This window comes from Primulina huaijiensis, chromosome 6, assembly GCF_012295235.1.
Source record: "Primulina huaijiensis isolate GDHJ02 chromosome 6, ASM1229523v2, whole genome shotgun sequence".
Classification (NCBI taxonomy): domain Eukaryota; kingdom Viridiplantae; phylum Streptophyta; class Magnoliopsida; order Lamiales; family Gesneriaceae; genus Primulina; species Primulina huaijiensis.
The window spans coordinates 19,237,648-19,261,757 of NC_133311.1; the positions used below are offsets into that span (position 1 = coordinate 19,237,648).

Below are 24,110 nucleotides of genomic sequence, written 5' to 3' on the forward strand. Positions count from 1 at the left end.
ATGTAAGAAAATAGTGACTCGTAAAATAAACGTATTGAAAATTTGTACACGGCAGCCTCAAATTTTGAAAATTGAGATGCGTATACAAATTTGATTTGAATCTCGAGCTCCCAAAACACTCGGTGATGGTTTGAGTGTGCCTATAAATACCGAAGGCATTGAGGTCCCTAAACACACAATCTCATACAGCAAATACACCATCTAAAGGAGTGTTGGAGTGTTTAGAATGCTTCAATCTAAAGGAAATCAGAAAGCTTCAACAAATTTTCAATGGCCGGAGNTAAGGGCTGGAAAAAGAAACAAAGCCTGTGAAAGATCTCAATTGGCTGGTCACATGGAGAATGACTTGGGTTTCCAGCCATCACATGTGAATGATTCAGTTGTTTTGAAGTCATCTGGCAAGAGCATTGGTCCTGAAAATAGCATTGAGCATGGTCATTCCTGCCTTGCGAACCTGTCATTCAGTATCTCTAGTGGCACTAGTTGTCCAGAGTGTATGCTAATGAAGTTGGCAATTACTTATAAAGGCACTCCTTCAATCATAAGAAAGAGAACTTTGAAGGAAATCCAATATTCAAATTGCCTCAGCGCTCCAGCTCAAATTATTTCTAGCGCTTCCTTCAGTAATGATGCTAATGGTGCTGACTCGATTACTGAGAAGGATTGTGTGCAATCTATGGTATCAGCATCTGGAAAATCAATTCTTGGACAAGCTTTGGAAAGACGTCTAGAATATGCATTTGATTTGGAGTGGGATTCGACCACTGTTGGACGACATGTCCCTGATTCTACAACTCCATCCTCGAATAATAAATCTGGTGCAGATATTAGGTTGCCTCCATGAAACAAGTGAGTTCAAATGTGCTTATTTTTAATATATGTTTATCTTTCCAAAAGGAATATTGCTTCATCCAACCTCGGTCTCTTTTGCACACTGATTCAATTTTATCCTAAAGGGACCTGAAACAAACATACTCGGGTTCCAAATAGTTTTAAGTGAGTAATAGTACTATTATCTACGTATTCTGATGCATGGATTTGCAGATTAAGCCTGTATTCTTGTTTCTTCAGTTATTACCAAACGGTTTTGAAGTTTCTTGTTTTGTTTACTCTCCCGCCACATACCTGACCCCTGTAATTATTCTTTATCAACAGGATATGAAAGCTAATTCCTAAGAGAGATATGATTCAGCTACAGAACTACCTTAGGTAACTTTGCAAGGAATTATCTGCCATGCCTTGATTTCGTTCATCACCGCCCCATTTAGTTGGTCTATTATATAATATTTTTCGGCCGTACAAAGGAAACAATAATACAGACTAGAGACTTCACGTGTTCGTTGCCAATATTTTGACAGCTAAACTTCTAGGATCAAGTACTGGAATTTTCGTGCTTGGGTATATTTTCATTAAGATACTTGTGGGAAGCATGCTGATATTTGGAATCTGATTGTAAATAACAAATAATCTCTTTCTCCAGATGGTTGGGGGTAAATGATGAATAGAGGGAGATATCTAAAGATTTTGAAGGAAAGCCGTTTGAAGATATAGATAATTATATTTGATGAAAGTTGATGCAATTTTGGCGATGCTGATTGCTAAAGCAAATATGTTTCGAGGAAAATTTCCTGTCTCATGTATTTTTGCCCTTACAAAGAAATCAACTTTTGAATATAATGGTAAAGAAAAGATGCAAAAACCCAACGGAATAGTGCGCAAGTACAGGATTACAGCGGCCTTTTACGTAGTTTGGATTTCAAATTACAAAGTAAGAACCTAAATATTAAAGCCTGCGTTCACTTGGTAATTCACTAAAAGCTCGATTTTAGATTAATTTTGATATGTCCTTGTCAAAAGTTTAATAATTTTTGTTATGTTTGGTGCAAATGATAAAACAATAAACTGTCATTGTTTTTGTGTCATATTTGACGTAAATTCTACAAGTGGTTAGACGCTTACATTTTTTTTTTAATAATATGTATCTTATATTCTCTCATCCAGAAATCAAATGGTGTTTTTAGTACAATACTGAGTTGAATTCATTATGTTTTTTTAAAGATTTTCCAAATTATAGGTTTAGTATGTTTATAGGCATCGATTATTTTAATGACTTGATTACGGTGTCTCGCCGACCACTTTAGATTTATTAACAGTTCATTTGATTTGGTGGATCCCATAATTTCTCCGAATTACTTAACCTTTACTTGGTAAATGACAATAATGCATAACTATGTACGTGATTGAATTGATTATACAATAAAATATATGTAGCTTCAAATATTAATATATGATATAGTTAAAATAAAGTATATTTGAAATTAAAAAGATTAAGATGCTCATATCATATAATTTAGTGGTTTATGCCATTATAACATGAAGACATATTTTAGAAAATAAAAAATATAAATCAGAAGATAAATCGATAAATTAATACATCATGTATAGAAATATATTTTACCAAGCTTGATTTTCGTATTTAATTCCTAGGGAGTTGGCCTTGATATATTACATCATAATAACTACTAGTTACTATGCACACGCGATGCGTGTGTGTACAATCTTTTTAATTATTATCGATGGACTAAAGTGAAATTCGACAAATTATGGAGGGACTAAATTGATATTTGAATTGTTGAAATAAAAATAAATAAAAATAAAAGTGTGTGTTGAAATTAAAACAAAAAAAAAAACAAAAAACAAAAGTGTAATATTAATATCATATAATGGTAAAATTGAAAAAAAAAAGTTGATGTCCTCTCTAGATAGTTATTATCATGTCCTCACGCTTAATATAATAGTATAGATCATGTAAATAACAAAAAATGTTGGCAAGGGTAATATTCTTACATTTTTGAAGTGTTGGCAAACCATACAAGACCGATCGACCATAGTATTTAAAGAAAGGTGACATCACCGAGTCACAATCCCTCTCACTCACAAAAAAAAAAATGCCAAAGGACAAATAAACTCGGGGGCCATTAACTTCAATTCTTACAAAACAGAGGAAATTTAAAAATTAAATCTTTCAGCATCGTTGACCGCAATTATGGGGGGGAAAACCATAATTGTTTAGCCAACCTATCCTTAAAACAGAGTTCGTTGAACATTAAAAATTAGAAAATTGCCTACATATCTTCCTTGCAAGAAAAGGGTACATATGTCACAGAAATGAAAAAACCGGACAAAAGACAGTCAACTGTTGCAGAGATAGCTGAGTGGTCTGTAGAAGAGTTATGTCTAATGCCACAGTTTCGGCTTACACATCGCCACAGCCACGGCTGCCAACACCGTCACCTTACTCAACCTCAATCGCTTCGACCAGATGGAGCTCGAGGCCTCCAATTCAGGTAATTAATCTCGTTCTTCGGTTTCTGGCACTTGTTTTGGCCTTCGGCTCTGCTCTCTCACTAGCAGCAATATCACCGAGAAATTCCAAGCTCAAAAATCAATCCTCCAGATTCTGCAGTTATCCTGGACTACTGTAAGCATCACTAACCACTGCAAAAGTCATTAACCACACATGACACATACAAACACAACTTGCTAACGCATACGCAAGATAGTTTTCACGGTGTCATCATTCACTGCATAGATTATCATTCACTGCATAGATGAACATAAAATGACATCGATATCAAAACTATGGGATAAAATCTTTATAAATGCAAGACATTTGGATGACAATAATTAGAAAATAAAAATACTAAACATATGAATATGGGATAGCTTAAAGTCCTATGATAAATAAGTTTTAACAGTTTTTTGGTTTAACTATGGACAGGTACTGCTTCAGCGTGAACATCCTTTCATTCCTTTACGCAGCCTATCAGCTCTTCAAATGCATTTGTGATATTTCCCATAGAGGCATTTTCATCTCGGACATGATATCTGACCACATCAGCTTCATTTTTGATCAAGTAAGTGTACTCTCAGTGAAGACCATATCTTCATTTACACAAATTCATTAGTCTCCGCCTCTGTCACCTTAACTGTACGCCTGCACAAAGAAAAGAACACACTAAATTAAAAATTCGCGATGGAACATTTCGAACCCAGGAAATATATCAGTGGACAACAAATATTTTCAGAATCAAAAAACCCATTTCAGGACTGAAGTCATCTCAAAATAAATACAGGTAAGTACCCAAATGTTGTCCATTTTTGACAACTTGAATGTGTCTTTTCAGAAGTTGGATTACATGTCTAGAGTTCATTCAACATCTCATGTTTAGTCCAACTCCACAATACTAAAAGCTCAGAAGGAAAAATAATCAGAGTCCATCGATCAAATTCTCCATTCACAAGAACATCTTCCACCCCAAACAACCAACAAAAAAAGAAACCCACCCAATGCAAAAAATAGTTAGAAATGGAAACCTTTTGAGAATAGAAATCACCCAAACTCGAAATTATCTCTCTTTTTATGGAGGAGTGTTCAAAATAGTTATCTTATCACCCGTGTAACAGTTGGCAGGGTATCTCCTTATTTCATCATCTTCTGTAGCCGTACCAGTAATACAACAGATGGAAAATGGGAATTCACTTAAGAAGGCAGCTATTGTCTCTATCTCCATGTCTTTCGCATCATTCTTAATTATTGCAGCCAATGCACTCCTATCAGGCTACAAATTTTGTAAGAGAATTATATGGTGATTCTGCATTATGCAGGGAGCCAAATACGGTTTTCTACATTATGTATGTTAATTTAAATGTTTAGTGGTTGAACAATGCTGGAAATGTGTTTCAATTTCATCCCCCTTCAGAATGATCTAAAGACAATAACATGGAATGAAAATTTACCAAGCCAAGTTCGCAAGCTGTCAGCTATAAAAAAGTCTGGCTAGTTTACATTCTTCATTGAACTATTGGAAAAACCACAAGTTGATTCCTAAGTTGCAGTGACAATCAAACCCAAAACAGTGATCTAGCTAGGAATAAACATAAAAGCCACCATAAATCACATGATTTAAACAAAATAATATCACCACCTTGAAACATCAACCGTGTTTTCAACTTCAGCAACAAGTTTTCCTTCTGTGAACTCACAAGACTGGATTGTAACCCCAAGCTGCTTCTGCATCTTTTTCACTACAAAGACTTCTGGCTCCTCGCATATGGTGACTACAGTACCTTTCCTGCCTAGACGTCCTGTGCGACCAGCCCGATGCGCGTAATGAATTGAGTCGGTTGGCAACCCTAAATTAACTACAAGATCACATTCTGGTATATCTAATCCTCTAGCAGAAAGTTCATTTGTCAACAACACCCTCACATCCCCCTTTCTGAACCTTTTTAAGATGGATGACCTTGCGAGCTTTCCAAGATCTCCGTGAAGCTCTGCTGCTTTCATTCCACGAGCCTCTAACTTGAATACGGCATCTTTTAGTTGTTTAGTGTGATTCATGAAAGCGATCACGCATTTCGCCTCAAGCGCATGTATACATCTTCTTAAGGTGTCCACCTTGTGCTGTATCCTTGTGACAGAATAATAGTGTTTTAGTGAAGGAGGTAGACTCTGAACTGGGGCTTGAGCTTGCAAGTTTGTACCTGGACCGGAATCAGAAGGCATTCCTGACAATTCAATCGGAGACGATTCTAGTGGGACTACACTTTTAGCCTGGACAAGAAGTGGATCGCACCCCCAACTTCTAGCTGCCCTAATCACTGAAACTGGTACTGTTGCAGATACCATTATAGTCTGACGCTCCACTCGCCTTGTTTCAGAACCATTCATAGCATGTTGACCACCACTAGATCTTCGACCAACATGCTCCAGTATACGATGCATATCCTCCCTAAAATTGAATGAAAGAAGTTCATCCACCTCGTCTAAAACTAAGTAACGGCAACTATGTGTATGAAGCTTTCCTCCTGCACTTACTTCTGCAAGCCTACCCGGTGTCCCAACAACAATGAATGGCTTGTTCTTCTTAAGTGCTTCTTCCTGTCTCGACTTGTTTGCACCTCCTACAAGCTGTTGAACCAATCTCTTATCCGCAGGTCCAAGTAGCTTCTCAACTTCTCTCACAATCTGCATTCCAAGCTCCCTAGATGGAGCCACAATCACTGCTTCAATATTCATCTTGTTCTTAGGTTCACCATCCTTCTTTAGTGGCCCCACTTTAGAAAGTATAGGAAGAAGATATGCCAGTGTTTTTCCTGAACCTGTGTAGGACTGAATCACAGCATCATGATTACTAAGGATTGAGGGAATAGCTGCAGCCTGAACATCTGTGGGAACTTTATAACCTTCATTATCTAGCCTCTCAACTAACAAAGGCGGAAGGCCAAGTTCCGAGAAAGACTTTGCAGCAAAGGGAGCCAATGCCTCCATATCAACTTTCTTTTGCATCTGCACCGCATTATTTTCTCTATGACTAACGTTCTTTTCTCTCCTTTTGGGGACTTCAATTGTGGAAATCCCAAGATTTAGTTTATTTTTCTCATTTCCCCTGGTTGTCTCCACCTCATCACTCAATCCAAGAGTTTCAAGGGTTAGAAGTTCATTCCCATTACCAATCCGACAAATCGAGCGAACACTTCTGTACAAGGGTTTTGCCCGTGAAAATCCCGAAAATTTTCCAAGAGATAAAGAATCACCACAAAAAAGAAGCACCCTCGTGGCTGATAAAGAATGCATTGTTCTTCGTAACAAATTGATCGGTTGCAACGCAATATACTCAAAGTTGCAGTACGGCCCCGCAGATGCAACAATTCCGGAAAATTTACACAATAAAGTTGCAAACCCAATTCTTAAAGTAGCGTTTGTATCGATTCAATCTCTGGGCATTCTGTCAACTTACAATAAAAAGGAAAGGAAAAAAGAACAAAACTTTAAGATTGATGCAATGACTAGGCCGTGAAAAAACAATTTATGTCAACTAAAAAGAATGAATGAACTCAAATAGCTTAGATAGAATTGAAACTTCATGACAAAACAATTGAGTCATTCTATCAAATAGCTTGAATGCTTCCCACGGTTACTCATATTTCAACAACATAATTCAAACTATTCGTATTCTGACGCACTCAAGCTCGCACAAATCTACGTACATGCATAATTATATGATTGTGCGAGAGACAAATACCTAAGAAGATGATGTTGCAGATAACAGCGATGTTGAATGGTAAGCTGAAGAATTCACAGTAAAGCCCCAAATTTTAGCTAAAAGATAATTCTACAAACCCTCTAACTTTGAGATATTTCTATATTAGTATTTTCGTAACTTTTAAATTGAGTTTTTTTTCCCTAAAACAAAAGTTTTGTAATTAACTTTTAAAAAATACAAGAAATTCCTATATTTGTTTAAACTTGAAATCACTTATTATTATTTTAAATTTGGAAAATATTAATAATAGAAACGAGTAGCAAAACAACACAAGGAGAGTGATCAAGATTTCAATTTAATTAAAATAATTGAATAATTCGGTATGATTAGTCGGTGTAATTGTTAAATATATTATTTATTTTAAGTTGTTCGAGTTATTTTTTTTCATAATCAACTCGACTAATCAGACTAGACTCAAAGGAAAATTTATTTTTAAAGAAATATTTGGTTTCAATCCTTTAAGAGATTTTATTATTTACAAAAACTCTTGTGAGACGATCTTACAGATCAATTTCATTAGTCGAATCTCTGATTTGTGTCATCCATGAAAAAGTATTACTTTTTATGCTGAGTATTATTTTTTATTGTGAATATCGATAGTGTTAACCCGTCTCACAGATAAAGATTCGTGACACCGGTCTCACAAAAGATCTATTCTTTATTATTTTGGCTACTTTGGGTTTCGGGGAGTTCGGTTTTGCAAGGTCTCATATTCGAAACTCAATTATAAAAAATATTTAAGTTGATATGCAACAATATAATTTGTTGTAGTTTGGGTTTAACGACACTTTACAGCATTCAGAATGGAAATCTCAAAGCTAAAATTGAATTGACAGTAACATTATGTTTGTTGACGGTTAAGCCGCAGCAGAAGAAGCCTTTGATTGAACCCATTCCACCAAATCTTCTCGAGTCGCGAAAAAGAAACCAGCTTTCTCCTCACTTTCCCTAAAAGGGACTGCAAGTTTCTCCATATGGGAAGCAAAGGCACTCCCTAAACCTTGAGAAAACTTATGAGTTCCAGCTCCCGTGTTGGCCGTGAATAAAGCAGGTAAAGTTTCTTCTTGTTCGATGATTTTAGCCAAAGTGCCCATCCATTCTTCGAATGCTGTATGAGCTGCACCAACAGAGAGAGATCGAACGTTTAATCGCCATTCTTCTTGTGTTTTGGTATGCAGACCAGGATATAGTCCATACATAGATCCGATACACAAAAGGTCGTGGGCTCGTGCATGGAGATTTCTGTTTCGGCATATATCAATCAAACAGTTGCAGAATGGTCTCCTAGCTTCAACTGATGCGCTGTTCAGTATGCCCTTGAACTCTTCTCTTATAATGTCTAAGTTAGTGATGTTTTCATTTGACAGTAGCTTCACTAAGGCAACCAATTTCGGGTTTGCTAGCTCTAAACAAGAAAGAACTTTGTTGGCATCGTCCCCGTCACAGTATGACACAACAGATAGCAAGCAGCCACACAACCTATCATCTGGCTTCACGCCCCAGTCCACTGAGGTTTTGAACATCTTAACCAAATCATCAATTTTCTTTGCACGTCCCAAGCATTGGATCAAACAAGTGCACCCCATGACATTGAGATTCACACCAGCCTCGGACATTTCCTTGAACAAAACCATGGCCTTATCCACGTTTCCTGCACTCCCATAAATATTAAGCATCGCTGTGTAGCTCCAACTATCCGGCTTGCTTTTCTGGGAACCTTTCATGTCCTCAAACAGTCTTTCGCCCTCTTCCACCAACCCAAGGTCGGCACACATACTCAACAATGTATTGTACAAAATGAAATCCACAGGCCATCCATTCAACTTCATTCGTTCCCAAAGCTCCAATGCATCTCTAACCCACCTAGCCCTCCCATAAATCTTTATCAATGCAGTCAACGTCTTCTCGTTAGGAGTGACCCCCAATTCCACCATTTCCTCAAATAAACTTCTAGCCAAGCCGGGCTTCCCAACCTTACCCATAGCCTCCAACAGTGTGTTGTACAAAACCAAATTTGGTTGCACTCCAAGAGACTTCATTTCTTGCAAAACATACCGAATTCCATCATAATCCCCTGCCTCGCCAAACAACTTACCAAGAACAGCGAAATCAATTGGATCAGGCTTCCACCCACTAGCTCTCCCTTTCTCATACAAACTCAGCACCTCCTCAACCTTACCCAATTTCGCATACACATCCAAAACAGCAGAATAAGTAACTTCATCAGGCATCAGCCCCGTCTTGTACATCCTCTCAAACCATTCCACTGCCTTGTCGAAAATATTACATCTTTTCGCACAAGTAATAATAGTGGAATAGGTAATGTTATCAAACTCAATTCCGTTCTCGATCATTTCAAGTGCAAGTTCCTCAATATGTTGAAACTGTCTGCCAAACCTCAAAGACTTCATAGTAACATTGTAAAATATTGTCTCAATGGGAAACAAATTCTGGGCTTTCACCCAATTGAAGAAAAGAAGCGACTTTTGCCATGGTCTCAAGCCATTCAGCAGAAAAAGCATATTTTCCCTACTGGGTGCAGTTGGAATTCCTTCAACAACAGCCAAAAATTCGGATTCCTCACATTCATTGAGTTTCTTGGAAAACTCTCTCAAGTCTTTCATCTGTGGATTGTACGAATAAGTAGAGCGTTTGTGGCGGTGGAGAGAAAGAATGGAAGGCTTAGGCTTTGTGGGGTTAACCCAAGTGGATTTGGGCTTGGATAAAAGCTGGGTTTTATTTGCATTATTATCAGAAAGAAGAGTGATGGATAAGGGCAAAAGCTGCTCAGCCAAAGATTGATTCTTTTGCTCTTCGGCTACGGCGGAAGGTGACGAAGGTGCTCTCTTGCTTGAACTGCAGAAAAATGTGAATCTTTTCTTGTTGGGAACTTGAGCGGGGGTGGTGAAGGGAGGCGGTTGACGTTGGTTCGTCGCGGAAGAGTGGTGGTAAGGTGATAGAGAAATTTTTGTTGCCATGGGATGGAAGAATGGGGGTTCTGGAAATTTTATTGGTGAGAATACCTATTTCCCCATGCTTATGGATATGTTTGTTCTGAGAGAGATTTTCCAAGTAACCTTACCTTATATGCATTCAAATGGAACGAAGCAGTACATTAAACAGAGTGAAGGCACACAAACTACACAAGATAAAACAAGAGCGGTGTGTGTTCAAACGAGAAGAACAGGATTTGCCTACAAAAATTATAAATCTCATTTAAAAAAAAATAAATTAAATCTCATTTTTTTTAAAAAAATATATATATATAGCTTATATTGACTATATTATGGTATATGCAAATTTACTATGTAGTCACCCCGATCGAAGAAATTATTACTACAAAGAAGAATAAATTTTAAAAATAAGAATAAAATATCCTATTTTAATTACTCGTCAAAAATTCCTATAAAAATCATATTTAAAGCTCTTAATTATAATATAGTCTCTAAAATTTTAGACAAAAAATATACCTTCCCCTGATTTTTCGTAAAGTTGAACCAATCTTATGTTTCAACGTCAGATATTTTATTTCTTGGAATATGGTTTGAATAAATCAACAACTTTATAAGAAAATTAGCGAATGAAAAGGACTCGTAAGAAGCTTATCAAATTAAAGAGTAAATTTTCGACACGATCTCATCACAATTTTTTTGTGCAAATTTAAATTTAATAAAATTTTACTATTCGAAGATGGAATCATTATTTTTTCGATCCCAATACGGCCTGGAGCAAGAAAGAGTCAAAAATCACTCCAGACAGTGATTATCATCTAGTCTAAACTTTTCCCCCTCAATTATCATTCTTTAGCATAATAATATTTAATCTAAAATATTTAAAACTGTTTTGCGTTACTTAATATTTAGACTCGATGTTCTTTTATATCTCAACATTCGTAATCACGTCTCACGAGTCAAACAATGTCTTTAAAACTAATTATTATTATTTTGATGAAGAAACTAACTATACCACCGATCCAAAATCAACTGAGAACTAATATCAGTTCTTACAGTGTTACGCAATACCTGAATTCAATCAAACATTATTTGAAAAAACAAAAACTTGTTTGAGTCGATCTCATGAGTCATATTTTGTAAGACAGATCTCTTATTTGGGTCATCCAGGAAAAAATATTACTTTTTATGATACTAGTATTACTTTTTATTGTGAATATCGGTAGGATTGACCCGTCTCACAGATAAAGATTCTTGAGACCTACTCACTTGAAAATAGACCGAGGAAAATAGAGTTAATCCATACAAGTAACTTTGCATCTATATTACATATATCAAGATTATTCTTACACTTGATGCATATTGCTGAAAAAATAATTTATATTGATTCTCTCTTGAGAATAAAAAACAAAAGCTTAATACCCCTATAAGGTAAACTCACATCTAAATCAGCAATAAATCTACAAGAATAACTTAGGAGTTTCAAATAACAAATTTAACTTCAATTAAATTTTGCGACTTGGTACACGATGAATCTGTGATTACCTCGACGGTAGTGTAGGATTGAGCAGTTTCCTTATCAAATTCTCGGCAGTCTTTTGAACACAAGGGTCAGGAAAACGTTGTATAACCTCACCTGCAAATGAGAAGATGAGAGCTTTTCTTGCAGTTTCTATGTCAATTCCCCGTGCTTGAAAGTAGAATAGCTGGTTCTCTTCCAAATCACTAATCGCAGCTCCATGAGAGCATTTGACATCATCGGCTATGATCTGGAGATTAGGTTTGACATTTACGGTCGCACGAGGCTTCAGAAGGAGGGTCCTCGTTAGTTGTCCTGCATCAGTTTGCTGAGCATCTCTGCACAAAACAGCAGTGATTATGATAGATGTATGAAACTCATGCAATGTCATTAATCGTGAGAATCATCTCAATTATGTAAAATTTGGCATGTGCTAACATATTTTAGCCGTTTCACTTTTCCTTTTCAGGTATCGATAAGATTAAGAACACAAACAAACCAAGCCGCTTCCTAATTTTTTGAGTTACCTCTAATGATTTCTTACTAAACTCGAATATTACTGAAACTATCTCAAATATTTTATTCCAAAGCTAAAGATGAACTCACAGCAAGTGATAGAACCTATATATGTTCGAAATAATTTTTACCCCAGATAATTTGTTGCACCAAATTATCAAAAACAAATGAGAAGTTTTGATACCTATTGACTTGAACATTGCCATCGAAAACAGCCTGCCCTAGTGAATGAGCAACAATACACTTGTGAAGTTGCCTAGAAAAACCACGTGGATAGTCCAACACTAGTTTACTATGCAAATCTTGTAACTGTTCGCCAATCGACAAATGAAATGTTGACAACACAGTTGTAGTATCCGTGCCGACCTGCTGCACGTGGACATTGTGCCTGCTTAATTTTCCACCAGTGCTGACTTCTGTAAGCTCATAAACACTTGTTGATTCCTGTATATTAGATCCCAGTTTAGAACATCAATTGATCAGAAACTTCAGCAATATATTCTAGAGAGCATTTCAATCGATTGTAGAGAAGGTTGCATAATGGTTAAAATTTAGCATCTAGTACGCGTCAGTTTAGCCAACTATCAGGTTGTGGATATGACTGCTGTTTTGTCACGTAGGTTCAGGTTTCTACTAATAAACAATTTGATTTTAGGTATATGTTGTTCCATCCAGTAGATAATGCAAAAACTTGAAAATCTCAAATGGAAGGCTTCAAAATAGCCTTTTATATTAAGTCTTTCATAGTTATGTGAGGTGAAGGTTTTTACCAGCAAAAATAAATCATCTCGGTAACCAACCTCAGCGAAAAGGATTAGAGACTTATCTGGTACTGTGATCTTCAAAATTTTCATTGATGGTTATAGTTTTAGCTTGTAACACTGAAGTAAAATATTATTACCATTTTCAGCATAAAAGAACAAATAAAATGAAATAAAGATGTTATAATTTTTCCAGAAAGCAGTGAATACTGGGACACAATTGTGACGTCCAAGCAGAGGAAGGTGAAGAAGAAAATCGAAAACATTATTGAACTTTCCAGTGTAGGGAACCCACTGGCGAACAAAAGCAACAAAAAATACAGTTTTCAAAGGTTATATAAGAGTCAAAAAAGCTTTTTGATTTAAGAGCGTGTCATCCTCTGAGTCTCCACATCAAGTTTTGTGCATCCATGCATTCTTTTTGTTTTAAGTCATTTCAACAACAAACTGTTGCATCCATGCTGCTGTCTCTCATGCACTTTTGGCGTATAAAGAGTCATAGGAGCACTAAAATAGAAAAGAAGGGGCAGAGACATACTTATTTAGTTCTTTTTATGGTTATATACTTATATTATATTGATTACAGAAGACGTTTTTGACTTCTAAGGTGAAAATCAAAAGCTAAATCAATTTGACATTACACATATTCATCTCTTTCCGTAGCATCCAACAACACATAAAACATCGCCTATTCGCTCATGCTCGGCCACTAATAGTTGTACAAAGTTAAGAACACAATTCCACATCCACACAACATTGTATTTTTAACTCAGCGAGCCCACCCAAACTTGAATAGTTTTGAAATTGTAAATACTATGTTGTTTTGAAATTTTAGTTTGATGATAAACTCTCACTTTCCTATGTTAATTTAAATTAGCATGCCGAAGCTAGAAACTGTATGGGGCAGTTGGTCCATACATTTGCTGGCACAGTAACTAGTCAGCGTTGGATAAAGTCATTGCATTTCCAATATCCAGTTTTTCATCTTTACAAAAGACGTTGTGCAGTAAAGAGTCGTTATCAATAAAGTCGTCGTATTTCCAATATCAGCTTTCTAATCTTTACAAGAGAAGTGATATACAATATATCTCTAATGGAGTTAGGTAGTAGAACATGGTCAGATACTATAACGAAGCCAAGTAAGATATCCCCCCGACTCCACAGATCTAAAGTGTAAAAAAAAACCTTTGCTCCATGACAAGACTAGGTAACTTAATCATGAAAAATGGAATGAATCCACGTGGACATAATGGGTATTCTATTGGGAACACTGTATACTAACTATCATGCATTTCATCTGCACCAAATTTATTTGTAAAAAGGACAATAACCGCACATCAAATAAATTTAACAGTTAAGAATGAACATACTATTTGACCTAAAAACTAGATGTTAAAAAATCAAACCTGACGAACTGAGGTCCATTTCACATGCACTGCTTCCATGGACTGTCTTTGAATGTAAGAATGGGTAACCTTGCCCCCATCCCCGATGACAACTTCCATAACTGAATTGGTCCAATAACACTTTTCATCCCCATCTGCACCCATATACTCCTCAACTATACTGATCTCTCCTCCATTCTCTACCAAAACTAGCACCCTTGGATTCGAAATAGGCAGCATTTTTGAATCACTCTTGTCCCCTTTCAACGAAAGAAACCTCAAATGCAATGTACTCTCAACCTTGCACCCTTCTGGTACATAGACAACAATAATATCTGGAGCACCAACACCATTAAGTGACCAAAACAAATCCCCCTGAAAACTGGACGCAAATTCAGAAACCCTATTCATAATCATGTGAGAATTCACACTCGACAGAGTACCAACAAACACCCCATCGGGCAATTCAGAAAAATGTGACAAAGAATCTACCAAATAACCATCAACTATAGCAAGATTGGGCAAAAGGGTATCGCCCAAAACGTTTAAGGAAGCCAGGGATTGCAAAGAGGAAGGTTGTACCGGTTGGACATCGGAATTCTTGATAAACGAAGTGTCTGTGAATCTAAAAGCCTCGTCCTTCCGAGAGGGCCAGGGAGTAGAAAGAAGGGACTCGGATGATATGTCTCTCAGCTTCTGCAGAGGAGGAGGCGGGGAAGTGGAAGAGGTTGAAGGAATGGAGTCTTCTAGAGTCTCTGCCAGACGCAGAACGTGTGGGTCCGAGAGGATTGCAAGTGTTCGAGGCTGAGTACAAACTCTAGTTCTGGTGGCTCGCGATGGCGATGATAATTTGGGAAGGTAAGAGCCCAGGCTTGGGATAGACATTGAAAGGGTAGTTATCATCATCTGAGTTCTTAGGATTTGATCACACTCACCGTAAAAACGAAGACCGCCGCCGTCGGAAGAGGTTACGCCACCGGTAATGTTTCCCGAAGCTCGCCCACCAGCTTTGTGAAGAGCAGATAGTCAATGGAAAAGGCCGCAAACAAATAAAGAATTAGTGTTTTTTATTGCTAAAGAAATTGGTGTGTGTGTTCTCGGAGGACTGAATAATTTGTGTTATATCGTATTTTGTGATATTGATCTCTTATTTGAATTATTCATTAAACAGTGTTACTTTTTATGCTAAGTGTATTATTTTTTATTGTAAATATCGGTAGGATCGATCCGTCTCAATAATAAAGATTTATTAGACTGTCTCACAATAGACCTACTAATCATTTTAGGAAAAAAAAAGTCATGATTAAAGTATGTTGGAAAATTATTTTGGATTATAGTTAAATCTTTGATTACTTTGGTGGATTTTTAAAAATTTTAATTCTTTTAATCACCCAACTCTATATTTTATAATTGTATTTACATCATATTTCTTTCGGGAAATTGACCTTCAGTCTCCAGCCATCGTTTTTTTTGTGTTCAGTCCCTGGGTACTTTTTTAGTACCACATTTCCATATGAAGTGTACCACATTTCCACATGAAGTGTACCACAATTTGTATGACATAGTACCACAATTTTGTGGGTAGGGAGTGAACTCAAAAAAATGTTTTGATTGAGGATTTTTCACCAACTTCCCATATTTCTTTCTAATATCTCAATTTTAAAAATTGATAACTCTCATTTTAATTTTTTTAAAAAAAATACTCCATTTTTTCTACCAAATCATGTACACACATAAAATAACACATTCCGTATGGGCTAATGTTATTACTAGCATTATCTTGATCAAATATGGGCTAATTGTGATCTTAACCAAACTTGGAAAGAAATCCCAAACAATTCGTTTGTTCATGGTCTCTAAATTCGGCCCCCAGAGTGTAGGATTTCAATCCAACCTGATCCAAAAAAATTATTATTTTTTATATTAAATTATTATTTACTTTTTATTCCATATATAAATATGGTCGAGATCATTTCTTAGAAGACCTACTCAAATCATATATATAACTTGGGAAGAATGATCGGTTATATCACCATTTTCATCATCTCATAAAAATAAGATGTAGAAAATATAAAAAAAAATAAGATGTAGAAAGTGATACTATAATCTCACTTTTATATCTCTAGATAAAATATCAAAATAATTCAAACGTTAGATTAAGAAAAGTTGGATAAAGCGTTGGCAAGATAATTGCGATTTTAGGCATAGTATTAAATATACATACGACTAATGGATCATATTATATCAACGACATATCAAAAGAAGGACAATTAGTCTTACGTGTAATTTTTCATGTAGTTAAAATGACAAATTATATATATTTTACTGTTTTTTTATTTAAATATGATGCTACCAAATCTTTCTCTCTTACATGTGATGATGAGTTGATCATATTCTATACTCGACAATATTTTAATCGGATATTTCATGTTAAAAATATTATTTTCGTGTTATATCTAAAAATTATCACACAACACATATAATTAGTAGCTGCTAAATTAAAAAGAATTGTAGTAGTTTCATTTGGATAAAAAATTGAATAACAAAATTAGACTGAGCAAGGATTGCAGCAACGAGCTTCCCATCGGAACCACTCGATCAATTCCCTTAAAAGAGACAAGCGAAGAAACTTCTGGAAAACGAGAGACCCAGACACCCTAATCCTGTGGGCCCCAGTAGTTCCACCACTTTCTCGAAACATCGTATTTAATATAATAAAATATTTCTATCTCCTTCTCTACCAGGAACCTTCTAGAAAGATAAAAGCGCCAGCTCCCATTCTCACGCCTCCGGTGTGTGTGTTGCTCTCTGCTATAGCTATAGCATAGCTATAGCTTTGTTGTTGATTGTTCTGGATTTGAAGCTGAAAAGGTTTGGAGATTTTTTCTTCTTATTGTTATTTCAGGTTATTGTTTTTTGCATATTTGTTCTTTTGTTTACGGATAAAATAATTTGATGCTAAAATCTAGACAATAGATGCTTTTGTTTCTATGATTAGGAGATGTTAATTAAGGGGGAATAATCTCATTTTTTGAATCTATAGGGATCTTGAATTTATCAGGCTTTAGATGCAACGTGTGTGTGTATCTATATATATATATGTATGTCTATAGTTTTAACCTTTTGCTGTGTTTTCGCTGTTTATTTCGGGATTCTTCATGTCTTCCTTTTTTGTTTTGCTTCGATCTGATATTTAGCCGGCTGCTTGATGTGTGGAATGCGTATTGCTGTTAAATAATTTGTTGCAGCAGTTCAGTGAATATTTGAAAAAGTTTGTTTCTTTTTAGGTTTTCTTAACATTCGGCGCTCCCAGGATATCGAACTTGAATGCGCAATGAGCAGAGATTCTGCGACAGGAGGTGGCGGTGCTGGAGAGTCGCAGAGGTCCATTCCGACGCTGTTTTTGACGAAAACATACCAGTTGGTGGACGATCCAAAGACCGATGATTTGATTTCTTGGAACGAAGATGGAACGGGGTTTATTGTGTGGCGACCAGCTGAATTCGCCAGAGATTTACTGCCTAAATGTTTCAAACACAACAATTTCTCTAGCTTTGTTCGTCAGCTCAACACCTACGTAAGTTCTTATTGAAAAATCCCAGTCTATTTGTTGCTCAAGTAATTGTTTGTATTTGTTTCTTCTGTAATTTAACTTTTGAAATAATTCGTAAAAGACAGTGCTCTTTTATTTTCTTTTTACAGGAAAAATTTCATCCATGGAACTATTTGTGCTTCCCCTATTTAATTTAATAAGAAATGATTATCCATGCCGATGTTACAAGAAATTAACCTGTTGTTCATGTATTGTTTTAACGAAATTCAATACAATCTGATCAACAAAATTGATTTCTTTTCTCTAATTTCAATTATTTGTTTTGGTTAAATGTGCAGGGGTTCAGGAAACTTGTTCCCGATAGATGGGAATTCGCAAATGATTACTTCAGAAAGGGTGAAAAAGCGTTACTTAAAGATATTCATCGCCGGAGAATGTCGACCGTCGTCGCGACGTCAGCGATGCCAACGGAGGCTGTGCCAGTAAATGCTCACACAGTAACCGTTGCAGCATCCCCGGTAGCTTTTATCCAAGTCTCTCCCACAAATTCGGGGGAGGAGCAGGTTGTCTCCTCCAACTCATCTCCGGGGGTCAACGCCGCCGCTGCCCCTCCGACTGCGATACTGCTTGCTTGCACGTCAGTGTCGGACATAGTTGAAGAAAACGAAAGGTTGAGAAAAGAGAATTCGCATTTAAGTCAAAAGCTCGATGAATTGAAGAGTTTATTTAGTGAAGTTTGTGGTTTGATGTCAAGTTATGCTACAAACCAATGCGAGATAGGTTTGTCGGAGGCGAGAGGATTGGATGCAACGAAGGTTTCTGAGACGGATGAAGGCGGCTGCGCCACTATGAGCGACGGCGGAGGGGAGGCGGAAGATGATAATGACGAGACTTTCCCCAAAATTTTTGGGGTTTCGTTAGCGGCCAAGAGACTGAAGAGGAGCATCGAAGATGAGACCCGGTGTTGATTAAACTGGGAGCAGCGCAAATCTTGACCCTCGTGTCTAATTTTAGTGTGGATAAATTAAATGTACGATTAGTGGATAATGAGACACGTGTGTATTTTGAGAGATGGGCCGTTAGAATTGTTGGGCTTGCTCCGAAAGAGGATTGATGGGCTTGATTCTAAAAGAAGGTCCCAACTTAAATTAGTTTTGTACGAGCATGACCCCAATTGCAACCAGAGTTTCTTTCTTTATTTAAGTTTAGGCAGTAAACAGACCGCTGAATATGAATGAAATTATACGGTTCAAATTAGTTATAGTCAAGTTCAAATTTTTTTATATATTCTTTGCTTGAGACGCAAGGCGCGGGTTCGAATCTAGCTCAAAATATTCGAACGGGGTTTTCGTCTTGCTCATACTAAATAATTTGATATTGATTTCGGTTTGAAAAAAGTTTGTGTATTCGAGTATAATTGAAATTCGATAATTCTGAATACAAATAAAAAAAATTTCAAACTCAGCCTAATTATTTTGTGTCCATCGGCTTAAAACAAGTGGGGCTTGGTCGGGCTAGTTCCTCAATATTTTAGCTATACGGATTACAAAATAAGGACGGCCTTCCAAATAAAGACGATAAAATGATTAGACAAATAGCACAACATAATTGAGAAACCAATTTTCAGAGGCTCGAATTATTGGTGCTTGTAGTACAATAATTCATTTCGAATACGTCCTACTGCGTGTGAGACGAAGATGGGACGCATTTTCCTCGAAAGAATGAATTGAATTTGGGCTCAAACTCCAGTTTTGACTTTCACGGTGAATTCATTTGTATTGTTTAGATCTGCAAATATTCAATTCTAATGAAAATGTTTTTTTTTTCAAATATATATTATTTATATAAAAAAGTAAGAATATTATCTTAAATGGTATTAAATAATGTATAAATAAAAACATAGTTGAATTTGAGCATTTAAGCTGAAGATACAAATTCATAATCTCAGTTCAATATTGAGCTTGAGTCGATTTTTGATTAAGGTGGTTGATTTACTTGTACATCTGATTTTACCAACTTAACCAAATTAATTGGTCTATGTGTATACCACTAGTTGTCATCCTCAAATTTTACGTAGCTGTGGCCAAGTGATTTCACAATGTTGCATCAATATTCCAATGTTCAAGTGGATTTTTATCTCAGTTTCAATTAAGTTTTTCTCGACTGCATCGACGTTAATTTTTATCGTATCTGATTAAAATTAATGACTAATTATCACTAATGTGGCATAAGTCCAAAAACATCAAACAAAATCTACAACAATCCATATTTAGTTCATCTCTACATCAATCAATATGGTGAAAATGGGCTTTAAAATTTTGAAAATTTAGGCTATCATCAGAGAAATATGAAGAAGAAAATTCTTGTGCAGCCACCAATTCACAATCAAGAACACCAAATATAATAGAATGCTACATGAATAATGAAGCCTTTATCTAATATTTTTCCTCAATGAGCTGCTAGAGGTGCGAGAAATGTTAGAGAGCGTGAGAGAACTAAAATGTTTTCATCTTGTCTATTTCTCAAATGAGGATGTAATCAATGGCCTAAGAAATTACAAATCACAGTGATTTTACAACTTGAAAATAAATTAATCGTTCAATGTTACAATAATTCTTGACGAAAAGACAATAGCAATCCTACATGAAAACATTGCCTCGAAAATTTTCAAAAGCCAACTGCATACTCATGCTCAAGTGTTGAATTGAACTCTTTTTTCATCTCAAAAACATCACAACAGACAACTCCCTGCACTGATTAGCACTTGAGAAAATCGGTAGAGTTTTTTGCCTGCCACACACGCTTTGGAAAAAGTTCATTCGCGTATCTACGGTTTTAGCTCAGTGGAATGGTGGTGGTGCCAACACTGGTTTTTTTTTTTTAATGTTCTTGATTTTATGCTATTTTGACCATGTCACATGCTTTATGTCCCACGTTGCTTCTTGGAGTTTCTTCTTCATAAATTTGAAGCTGCTCTGACTTTTATCTGACCATCGAAAGGATGCACTTCGCTTCACAATATCTGCCAATAAAGGAGAATGGAAACTAGAATCCTCTGATGAAGTTTCGCCATAATCTGTATTCAATTCATGAAATTAGTGATTTTCTAGTTAAGAGGATGAATGGTTCGGAAGCTTTGCCCCAGCTCCATGAGGCAAGTACAGGAGACAGGCCAAGTTTCCTAAACATCAAGAGAAGTAAAGCAGACAAAGGAAATCGGTTCTAAATAAACATTAAAAGGACATCAAATTGGAAAGATAAGGACCCAGGATGAACATCACAATCACCAAAAGATGAAACAAGAAGACCTGTTAAAATACAAAATTTACAGGAAACCCACATTGTTAATTTCTTATAATCCAACACTTGCGTACTGTATTAGATGATTACAAGAAGACTTTGCACATTTGTGCGGAGATAGTTTTCTAAAAAGCTTTAATGCATATTATATTTTGACTTTCATGTGACCTCCATGAGAACGGTATGTGCCTCTATCCACCAACCGACCTTCGTTTCTCCCCCTTCAAAACATTTTAGGCCCAAATTTCAGTTTAATATGTCGAAAAAAATGCAACTTTTGTTAAGTATTAATATATTTGCCATCCTCATACCAACTTTATTTGTTTAATTATTCCTTGTCAATAGTGAAAAAAAGCTATTCACCAAGTAGCTGCAGTTATAGTTGAATGAAACACATTAAGGGCTACAAAAAGTTCGTGGTAGCTAGACCTTGTGACCCAAGCATCGGTTAAGAGAAAGAGAGGAACAGATACCAGTAAAGATCCCACACAACTTCCCACAGGCAAAAAAAGAAAGAGCACTCAGTCCCTACATGCTCAAATCACCATGAACTGGACAGTAGCTGTAATCCAGAGGTTTTCGTAGTAAAGAACTGAACATATGATGTAAGCAAAACTGTACATGGCAGGAAAACAAATTAAACAAGTGGAAGCTTAAAAGAATGTCACTATGCATCACATCACATTTGTCCTCCTATAGTACATACTTTTAAACAAGGTTGGTGCAAAAACTAGAAGTTTTTTTACAACAAAAATTTGGGAGGAGATCCAGGTTTCCAATTCCTTGGCTTCTCGTTCAAAGGATACGATAAAAAACTCTTCAGGTTTGTTACTGATTAGAGAACAAGATTACAGCAGTTGCTCAACACTATGTAACAACCAACACATTTTATAGAATAGAAACAAGACAGCGATGAGAATGCAAAATGCAAGTTAAATTTATTTGGCTCGACCACAAGGAGACATAACACTTTAAGATCAAAGAAATGAATATTTACCAGAAGATGGAGGAAGCTGATAACGTCTCTTTAAGAACTTTGAGGCTTCCCTATCTTTCTTGTGGCATAATACCCGTATTAATGTTTCAGCATCTCCCAAGTATCGTTGAGCATATCTAGGACTGGTAGTATCTACTGAAATGTGTTCACTAGATTCCATCAGCATCTGGATCACGGACTGAGTCTGCAACAAATTTTAGGAATCGGGTAAAAGGAAAAGGATCGAGAAAACTGAAATATCTGAAGTCGTAAAATACTGAAAGCATGGACATTCAAACCTGAAGAGAGAAAAGGCTTAGAATCTGATGGACAAACTTTGATTCCTCCTCAATTAATGAACGAGGAAGCCCTTCTCCATTGGCAACAAACAAGTCCTAGAAAATATATAAGAATATATTATTTGTTTAAAGCACAACCAAACAAAAAAACCATATGCAGAAGTTAGCACCCCTCAATAAATCCTAAGTTTTCATCATATGCAAATCTTTGCTGAAATTGAAGGATATCACAGGAAAAAAAAATCAGTATCTTAAAGCAGCAAAGTAGGTTATCGTGTCAGGAAATCTAATTTTAAAAAATTGATCGACTTAACATGCACCAGAATTCTTTCTGACCACAGACTACAGATTCTTTCGCCTTGTAAGGCAACAAAAATTTAAACCATTGAGGTCTTGGTTTTGCATATTTTAGAGGAGAGGAGTGCTGGAAAAGCGGCACCACGTGACTGGTTCTAGTTCAAAATTCTTGAAGAAGGATTGAGGACATAAATTGCTATCCAAATTTTTTTCAACATCACAGGTCCAGTCCTATAAAACCTCTTAACATGGTAGATGATAACCAGTCTCATGGAAGGAGCAGTTTGCTGTATAATGAGAGTAAATGGTCAATGCTATTCAGACCATACTGACAGGTGACAAGCCAAAAAGATAACAATAAGTCCAAAAAAACAGAGAACAAACTGAGTTTCATAGCTTGACTTCAATAAAAATATTCTATCATGGCGCAAATCACCCTTTGTGGAACTCCAAAGTATTATTGGTGTACTTATCTTACACAGTAATCGCGCCATGCATGACATTCAAAAAGGAATACTACACCAAACAAAACAAGTATGCATTATTGACAACCCTTGGATGATATCACTTGACTTACTTCAAACACACTAAGATCTTCTTCAATCATTGAAATATCTGTGTCAGAAAATGCACGTGACGGACCCCCGTCAAGTAACAACCATACAAATCCTTCCTGTGCAATAACACAAAAATTCATAACCAAACAAAAGCAACGAGTCGATGATGCACACAGAGTGAAAATAAAATCATACCAGTGATGCCTTATAAATGCTGGAGACCACAAGGTCTCTGATTGTTTCATCAATCAATCGACATACATTATTGAGGGCCTACAAACATGTCACTCATATTAAAGAAGCACACTAAACCATCAACCAAATATGTAAGCACTTGCAGTTTTAGAAATATAGAGCCCCTGCACAGATTTGGAGGTCGGAACTAGTTGAAGGGTAACATATAACAAGAAGTAAACAGCAATAACATGCTAGTGAGGATATAGGTCTCAAAATTCAACGACTGGCTTTCAGATTCATTGTTGTTAATAGCACACGACTGGGGGGGATGGGGTCAACAAAATGATCACAAAATTTAAGTACGACCCTTTTGGAAATGAGCCATGTGCCTTTGTGTGGGCCCATTATGAGACCCCGAGACTAAACACCGATAAAATAGCTTTGATGGCATTTTGGTAAATAAGTTGAAAAATATTCAATTTATTTTGATGACATTTTCGTAGATAAGTTGAAAAATAATGAATTAATTTTAAGGGCAAAATGGTAAATAGTGACATCATTTTCATATGAAGTTCAAATGATTTGAGATTTGGATATGACGTAGAAAACTCAAAGATATAGAAGTTTCATGTTTTGAGTTTTGAAAAATTTGATCGTTTGACTGGTCCAAAGGGATATACCGACTTTAAAAAGTTAAATAGTATATATTA

General features: G+C 36.2%; 7 protein-coding genes across 12 annotated transcripts in view; 3 read left to right on the forward strand and 4 right to left on the reverse strand.

The window, feature by feature from the left end:
• LOC140979162 (uncharacterized) overlaps positions 1–1,785 on the forward strand; it is a 2,812-nt gene extending 1,027 nt beyond the window's left edge. The window contains exons 3-4 of the mRNA XM_073444500.1: positions 251–849; positions 1,156–1,785. Coding sequence (XP_073300601.1) covers positions 251–844 — 594 coding nt within the window. The 3' untranslated portion in view covers positions 845–849; positions 1,156–1,785. The remainder of the gene's footprint in view (positions 1–250; positions 850–1,155) is intronic.
• Positions 1,786–3,044: 1,259 nt separating this feature from the next.
• Positions 3,045–4,982, forward strand: LOC140977979 (CASP-like protein 4A4). The gene is made up of 3 exons (XM_073442679.1): positions 3,045–3,481; positions 3,782–3,917; positions 4,468–4,982. Exons 1-3 carry the CDS (start codon positions 3,234–3,236, stop codon positions 4,651–4,653), a joined length of 570 nt encoding a protein of 189 aa, XP_073298780.1. The 5' UTR covers positions 3,045–3,233; the 3' UTR covers positions 4,654–4,982.
• On the reverse strand, positions 3,629–7,238 carry LOC140977978 (DEAD-box ATP-dependent RNA helicase 47A-like). Of its 3 annotated transcripts, none has more exons than XM_073442677.1 (3): positions 7,089–7,238; positions 4,989–6,798; positions 3,629–3,997 (listed from the first exon to the last, which is right to left on the reverse strand). In XM_073442677.1, exons 2-3 carry the CDS (start codon positions 6,638–6,640, stop codon positions 3,952–3,954), a joined length of 1,698 nt encoding a protein of 565 aa, XP_073298778.1. In that variant the 5' UTR covers positions 6,641–6,798; positions 7,089–7,238; the 3' UTR covers positions 3,629–3,951. The 3 variants fall into 3 exon arrangements, with proteins under 3 accessions (XP_073298778.1, XP_073298779.1, XP_073298777.1); XM_073442678.1 differs by having other exon boundaries at positions 4,989–6,791; positions 7,089–7,237; XM_073442676.1 differs by lacking the exon at positions 7,089–7,238 and having other exon boundaries at positions 4,989–7,075.
• Positions 7,239–7,819: 581 nt separating this feature from the next.
• LOC140977980 (pentatricopeptide repeat-containing protein At5g46580, chloroplastic-like) lies at positions 7,820–10,225 on the reverse strand. The gene has a single exon (XM_073442681.1). The coding sequence runs from the start codon at positions 10,085–10,087 to the stop codon at positions 7,967–7,969; it is 2,121 nt and encodes a 706-aa protein (XP_073298782.1). The 5' UTR covers positions 10,088–10,225; the 3' UTR covers positions 7,820–7,966.
• Positions 10,226–11,350: 1,125 nt separating this feature from the next.
• Positions 11,351–15,286, reverse strand: LOC140977981 (protein ABCI7, chloroplastic). The gene is made up of 3 exons (XM_073442682.1): positions 14,263–15,286; positions 12,280–12,539; positions 11,351–11,917 (listed from the first exon to the last, which is right to left on the reverse strand). Exons 1-3 carry the CDS (start codon positions 15,145–15,147, stop codon positions 11,602–11,604), a joined length of 1,461 nt encoding a protein of 486 aa, XP_073298783.1. The 5' UTR covers positions 15,148–15,286; the 3' UTR covers positions 11,351–11,601.
• Positions 15,287–16,904: 1,618 nt separating this feature from the next.
• On the forward strand, positions 16,905–19,043 carry LOC140978846 (heat stress transcription factor B-2b-like). Of its 2 annotated transcripts, none has more exons than XM_073444076.1 (3): positions 16,905–17,112; positions 17,529–17,818; positions 18,133–19,043. In XM_073444076.1, the coding sequence occupies exons 2-3, from the start codon at positions 17,576–17,578 to the stop codon at positions 18,760–18,762; spliced, it is 873 nt and encodes a 290-aa protein (XP_073300177.1). In that variant the 5' UTR covers positions 16,905–17,112; positions 17,529–17,575; the 3' UTR covers positions 18,763–19,043. The 2 variants fall into 2 exon arrangements, with proteins under 2 accessions (XP_073300177.1, XP_073300178.1); XM_073444077.1 differs by having other exon boundaries at positions 16,937–17,033.
• A 1,167-nt stretch (positions 19,044–20,210) lies between these two features.
• The window catches only part of LOC140977982 (protein unc-13 homolog), a 20,652-nt gene continuing 16,752 nt past the window's right edge, over positions 20,211–24,110 (reverse strand). For all 3 annotated transcript variants that reach the window (XM_073442684.1, XM_073442685.1, XM_073442683.1), the window contains exons 21-25: positions 23,419–23,496; positions 23,244–23,339; positions 22,370–22,465; positions 22,092–22,275; positions 20,211–20,870 (exon numbers count right to left, since the gene is read on the reverse strand). In XM_073442684.1, the coding sequence (XP_073298785.1) occupies positions 20,695–20,870; positions 22,092–22,275; positions 22,370–22,465; positions 23,244–23,339; positions 23,419–23,496 (630 nt within the window). In that variant the 3' untranslated portion in view covers positions 20,211–20,694. The remainder of the gene's footprint in view (positions 20,871–22,091; positions 22,276–22,369; positions 22,466–23,243; positions 23,340–23,418; positions 23,497–24,110) is intronic.

Excerpts from the sequence above, each read along its gene's own strand:
- LOC140977979 (XM_073442679.1), top strand. The coding sequence starts at position 3,234 with ATGTCTAATGCCACAGTTTCGGCTTACACATCGCCACAGCCACGGCTG. Across the intron at positions 3,482-3,781 it reads TGCAGTTATCCTGGACTACT|GTACTGCTTCAGCGTGAACA; the intron begins GTAAGCATCACT and ends AACTATGGACAG. Across the intron at positions 3,918-4,467 it reads TCAGCTTCATTTTTGATCAA|TTGGCAGGGTATCTCCTTAT; the intron begins GTAAGTGTACTC and ends CCCGTGTAACAG.
- LOC140977978 (XM_073442677.1), bottom strand. The coding sequence starts at position 6,640 with ATGCATTCTTTATCAGCCACGAGGGTGCTTCTTTTTTGTGGTGATTCT. Across the intron at positions 3,998-4,988 it reads AACACGGTTGATGTTTCAAG|GCGTACAGTTAAGGTGACAG; the intron begins GTGGTGATATTA and ends TTCTTTGTGCAG.
- LOC140977980 (XM_073442681.1), bottom strand. The coding sequence starts at position 10,087 with ATGGCAACAAAAATTTCTCTATCACCTTACCACCACTCTTCCGCGACG.
- LOC140977981 (XM_073442682.1), bottom strand. The coding sequence starts at position 15,147 with ATGATGATAACTACCCTTTCAATGTCTATCCCAAGCCTGGGCTCTTAC. Across the intron at positions 12,540-14,262 it reads AATGGACCTCAGTTCGTCAG|GAATCAACAAGTGTTTATGA; the intron begins GTTTGATTTTTT and ends TCTAATATACAG. Across the intron at positions 11,918-12,279 it reads GGCAATGTTCAAGTCAATAG|AGATGCTCAGCAAACTGATG; the intron begins GTATCAAAACTT and ends TGTTTTGTGCAG.
- LOC140978846 (XM_073444076.1), top strand. The coding sequence starts at position 17,576 with ATGAGCAGAGATTCTGCGACAGGAGGTGGCGGTGCTGGAGAGTCGCAG. Across the intron at positions 17,819-18,132 it reads TTCGTCAGCTCAACACCTAC|GGGTTCAGGAAACTTGTTCC; the intron begins GTAAGTTCTTAT and ends TTAAATGTGCAG.